General features: G+C 37.6%; 1 protein-coding gene across 1 annotated transcript; it reads right to left on the reverse strand.

Moving 5' to 3' along the window:
• Positions 1-2,954: 2,954 nt before the first annotated feature.
• On the reverse strand, positions 2,955-4,806 carry LOC140974889 (uncharacterized). The gene is made up of 3 exons (XM_073438379.1): positions 4,629-4,806; positions 4,294-4,532; positions 2,955-3,044 (listed from the first exon to the last, which is right to left on the reverse strand). The coding sequence occupies exons 1-3, from the start codon at positions 4,804-4,806 to the stop codon at positions 2,955-2,957; spliced, it is 507 nt and encodes a 168-aa protein (XP_073294480.1).
• Between the last annotated feature and the right edge of the window lie 1,289 nt (positions 4,807-6,095).

Here is a 6,095-nt window from a genome sequence, read left to right on the forward strand (position 1 = left end):
ACTTCGATATGACCAAACGTCCGATGTCCAGACCTATCCGTCAAAGGCTATGGCACTTTTGCCATACACTATCCTGTGACAAAGTGCAATGGGCCAATGACGATTCCTCACTATCCGGCCCTTCTGTCACAAGACCAATCATTTAATACCTGCTATCTATAAATCAATAGAACAAGCATATCAATTCACTTATTAATTGCAAATATTAATGCAATCAAATAAAGTATGTGATTTCGGGAAACTCGAGTCAAACCTCATTCGAGTTGTGCAATCCCAACTCAACATTAATTTATACCTTTATCTTCTCGGTCCGACGAAGACGAAGTCTCGAATTCAACTCTGTCCATACCCAATCTGGCAATGACAATATCAATATGCACAATATCAATGTACAACTCAATTGAAGACCTGTTCTGATCAATACTGAAATCAAGACATACTCTGATCAATGTCAATAAAGTACGATACAATCTCAATCAACACTGAATCTGATCACTATCAATCTACTGATGTTTCGACGGCATAATAATACAATCTCAATAACCCCGTCAATATCAACATCACAGATATAATATCAGAACTCATAATCGATATCGGTATAACTCATAATCTCAACGATAATCCAAATATGATATCGAATCTCAATCAAATCAACTCCAAAAATCATAACAATTACATACGGTATCTGTTCTTCGATTTGTTTTCGATTCTACACTGCCTAATATTTCAAGAGCGTCATATATCAATCATATCTGATTCTGACAATATCCTGATTCTAAATCATATCAAAACGTAGTAAAACTTACGTCCAGTTGAAGCTCTCGTCTATAGAAACACGCTACTGAAATCGGATTGAAATCCTGACGGGCGGATCTTGCACAAATCACAAATCTACAAGATAAAAGGCGTAAGGATTTTTTTCACACTTCCCCCAGCGCTTCTCTCGATTTCTTCTCGGTGGAATGAAGGAATAAGCTTTCATATATATATATATATATATCTCATGCATGTACAGGAAAGTGGCTCGTTCCTTCAAGTAACACGTCTCGCGCATATGCGCGTCCTCTACCGGCGCATATGCGCGAGACCTACTGGTCTCGGCTCTCATGTGTTCTGCTGCTCGCGCATATGCGCGCACCTTCTCGGCGCATATGCGCGAGAATCTCTGTTCTCGCAGGTGGCTGTTCGAACCTCTCTCGCATATGCGCGAGGTCTTTGCCTCGGCATATCCTGGACCCAAACAGCTCGCGCATGTGCGCGCATACTTCTCGCGCATATGCGCGAGACCTTCTGGTCACACACACTTGCCCTTTGCGCATATGCGCGCATCTTCTCGCGCATGTGCGCCCAAAAATCTGCCCACCACTCATGTTCATGCATTTTCTTCTCAAATTCATTCCAATCCCACTAATTGTAGTTTAACCACTGAAATCTTCATTAATTACAATTCTGGAAATTAATTCAGGATTAAGTACAGTGATATAATCTCGGGTATTACAATTATCCCCCTCTAAGAATCGATTTCGTCCCCGAAATCACAGGCAATCAACTCAGATAAAGGAAGAAATGTATAACAGATGTGAATCAGAAAACTCATCGTAATGAAACAATTCTGAAATCTCAGTCTCATATCAGATTCTGTCTTTCAGGTAGTTTCTTTGATACCCTGTCAACTTTACTGTATTTTCAACAGCAGAATAGTCTTCATTCTGAATTAACGTTCTTTCTCGGATTTCTGATTCTAATCAATAAATAGCTCATGATAGATTGACACCATCATCTCCTATCAAATCTGTTAATCCCAGTCAAGGTTATATTCAATCTTTGACCTCAAATACCAACAGTCATCATCCGACGTTGGCATATTTATTCGATCAATTCTGAGTTGTCTTCGTTTTCTTCATCCTATTTCTGATCCTATCAGGTCCAATCTCAGGTATCTTCGAGATATTATCCCCAAATAAAGGAAATCTACAATTCTCACTGTACAATACCTCGACTGAAGCTATTTCAATACTCATTTGATAGCTATCGTTATACGACAATCACAAATGACAGTACATCGTGTCAACTAGTGCTAAAATCTAGCACTACAGCTCCCTAAATATCCTCCAGTATCTGCATAATCCACTCCGACTCTCCGTCGGTCTGTGGGTGTTATACAAAAGAACTCATCGTATATTCTGCCAAAAGTACAAAATCAAACGAAAATCACAGTCTGATATAATCAACTTTGGCATTCATAATCTGTCCCCTTTTCTGACATATATCTCAGCCGTCTGGTTATGTCTGTAAGTCTTCATGTACAGAATAATATATGCAGATTTGAATAATCGTTCAATCACAACCACATCACATCACAGTCTTGTAAAGATTTTGGTAATTTCATTGCAAAATCCATAGAAATTACATTTCTTATTCAGGAATCGATAATCTATAGAATAAATTTCCTGGTTTCTATTTTTCTGTCTTCATCTGTCGACAATTCAGACAATTCAGTACAGACTCTGCCACAACCGATCTCATCTGTTTATATGAAAACTGTTTTTCTGTTATCAGGATACATACTGAATCAATTACTGTGTGCTTCTGATCATATCTGCCATTTCAATTCGAAATATCTGGCACAAACAAGTCAGTTATTAACATACAATATAGTATCACTTACCTGATATTCTGATCGACACTCTATTCTGACTATCGATACCGAATTCTGTTGTATAAATCAAAAATATTCGGGTAAAAGAGACTATTCGGTCACATACCTGTTACTCTGATCGATGCTCTGATTCCGTTTTAACTGTATATAATTTCAACAATATTCAACAATCTGTATCAAACACGGATTTAGAACAACAGTAATATCGGATCAGATTCAAAATATCAATCACCTATACTGATCTATTTAACTCATAAAACGCAATTTCTGACAATACTGTCACTGTCGATTCTGACTAACCGATAACATTTTCAACGTTGTTTAAATCAACTGCTATATCATCTTCGAATGTAATGTCCCCCAAACAATATATCTGTCTACCATACTGTTTTAGAACAATAACAATTCTCAAGCAATTTCAAAACAACAATCATATACAATAATCTGCTAAACTCGGGCAAATATAAATTTCTGATATCGGTGTCGTTCTCAACCACTGATCACGGTCTCAACTGTTCTAATATCAATCGGTATACTATCTTCGGATATCACATACCCTGAATATAATCTGTTTCAGTCAAGATTCATATCGCAACAATTTCTGTATACATCAATCTCAGTTCTCAGATAATTCAATACAAAATATTCAATTCAGTCAGTCATATGCTGTGAGTCTATCATAATATCATAGATAAACAAGCATAATTCATCAACCCATAACAAGAACTGAAGTATTTTACAGAGAAACATACAATCAAATGTAACTCTAACTCCCCGGCAGTAAATCTTCTAACTCAACTGAATACATAAGGAATTTCTCCATTCCTTTCGATAATCATCGAATCATAGATAATACAGATGTCAAAAGAATTCAAAATCGAGAATCCTTACCGTATATTATTCATTCTTCGGCCATTTCAGGTCCGAATCTTGCCATCTCCTGGTAATAATCTACAATAGTTCTGTACTTGTCTACTATATCAATAATGCGGTCAAAATCAGACAACACAAGTACTACACAGTCGAACTCAATTTCACTCTCATCTTACTGCAGTATACAAGATGTCACAGAATCTCATTGATATCAAATCCTCTCCCCAACAGGAAAAGAGATCAATACTACAGTAAATACAGACCCAACAGATAAAGCATGTCTCAATGCAATTCATACAAAATCATGTATAAGATGTATTAATATCTCTTAATACATACGCAGGATAATCATAAAAGAACAGTTACCTGTCACTATATCATCAAGTGCCTCCTGGGTCTGTTCCTCGGTCACTACAACCAGATGATTCTGCTCCCTGAAATCTTCGGGAACCTCTCTGTGGACAAACTCTAGCAAAGTGTCCCTGCTGTCTGCAGATACGACAACTACCAGTCACTCCCTAACATTGCTCTGTGGGATGTCTCCCTCCACAGGTTCTGCAATAAATTCCAGTATAACTCGGGCTAGAACCACTGGAGCTAGATGAACCACTCGGTCCGCTCCCTAACTTCTTAAACTGTTTCTTTTGAGCTTTTAGCAAATCATGCTTCCCACTCGTACTGCCACTATCAAATCTAGGAGGAGATTGCTGTGTCTCTAGTCGGATCACATCTAACCTACCTCGTTGTCGAAGCAGACTCACCTCAACTCTATTTGCTTTATTCAAAACATCAGCAAAATGATGGGGTCGCTCTACCTTCATCAAGGCAAATATCTCAGGATTCAATCCGTTGATGAACTGATCTGCTACAGCTTCATCATTCCCACCTATAAGAGGAGCAAAACGCAATAAGGTAGAGAATTTAGCAACATATTCTTCAATATTCAGTTGGCCCTGTTTCAAATTCTCAAACTCTACTCTTTTGTCTTCTCTATACGATCCTGGGAAAAATCTTCGATAGAATTCAGCTTTAAAAACTTTCCACGTGATCACTGTACCCCGCTGTGCTAATACTCTTTTAGTTGCGATCCATCAACTTCTTGCAATTTCTTGTAATTGATTGGGCACTAGTTTAATTCTCCGTTCATCTTGATAATCAAGTGAATCAAATAGTACCTCGATATCATCTAACCAATTCTTACAATCATCAGCTGTCTCAGTACCCCTCAGAATCGGCGGTTGAAATGACTGAAACTGTTTCAACTGTAATTCCATCGGAGTTTCTGACACATCTATCTGATCAGTCACAGTAATATCTCTTTCGAGAATTCTTCGAGGAGGTATATCTGATGATCACCAGAGTTAGCAATCACATGAGACAAATCCGTCTCAGTCCCTTTCTGATCAGCTTACCTCTGATCAAGAATGGGTTCTGATTCATTTCAAAATAATACACATTATCAAATCAACTCAGATATTCGGGTAACATGTATTTTCAAAAACAGTAAGCACATATTGCAACATTAGCATCTACAATGTAATTCAACATTATCATAAATCACATGCTAGCAAACACATACAAGGAAAGAAAATTCATTCTACCCCGCTCACTAGCTTCTATCTCAGTCTTAAAAACCTACAGTTCTGGACATATTGATCTGATACCACCTGTTGTGGGGACCCGGACACTAATTCCAACTCTAATCATTCTTAGAAATTAAACAATCAATTATATAACAGGGTCTAAATTTTTTTTTTTTAAATACAAAGCGGAAACGTAATGTAAATCAATCCTAAATGCATAATAGATATAAACATACAAATCCTGTATTGTCTACGATAATTCAACTAGGTTCAACTACATATCAGTGTTGAATCGTACTTTAATTCTGAGCCCGGATCTCCACGCTATCTAATCCAGCCTCGTTCTCTTTTTGACCCTGATCGTGTCTCACCTGTTGTCTTGCACACATAAAAACAAGACAACAGCCGGATAACTCCGGTGAGAATTACATTCTCAATATAAATCATGTATACATGCGATCATATAAACAATATAAAAGCATATCACAAATATTCATAATATGTAACAAAATCAGAACATTAATCAATATCAATAATAAGTCATATTCTAAACGTGTACCACAATCAGGAACATAAATCCATGTATCATATTCATGAACATAAATCAATATTAATCAATGAATCACTTTCCGTGATTCTCAGACTCAGACTCGACTCAGTCCTAATCTATGGATCCCGATCTGAATAAGAACATACACCCACCTACACTCTCGATCGGGGTGGTGGTACGTTCTTAATCACGGACTTTGGCCCTTTCTATATCGAACATCAGTAATAGAAGCAACTCAAATTCTATCCACTTCGATATGACCAAACGTCCGATGTCCAGACCTATCCGTCAAAGGCTATGGCACTTCCGCCATACACTATCCTGTAACAAAGTGCAATGGGCCAATGACGATTCCTCACTATCCGGCCCTTCTGTCACAAGACCAATCATTTAATACCTTCTATCTATAAATCAATAGAACAGGCATCTC

This window comes from Primulina huaijiensis, chromosome 4 (genome assembly GCF_012295235.1).
Source record: "Primulina huaijiensis isolate GDHJ02 chromosome 4, ASM1229523v2, whole genome shotgun sequence".
NCBI lineage: Eukaryota > Viridiplantae > Streptophyta > Magnoliopsida > Lamiales > Gesneriaceae > Primulina > Primulina huaijiensis.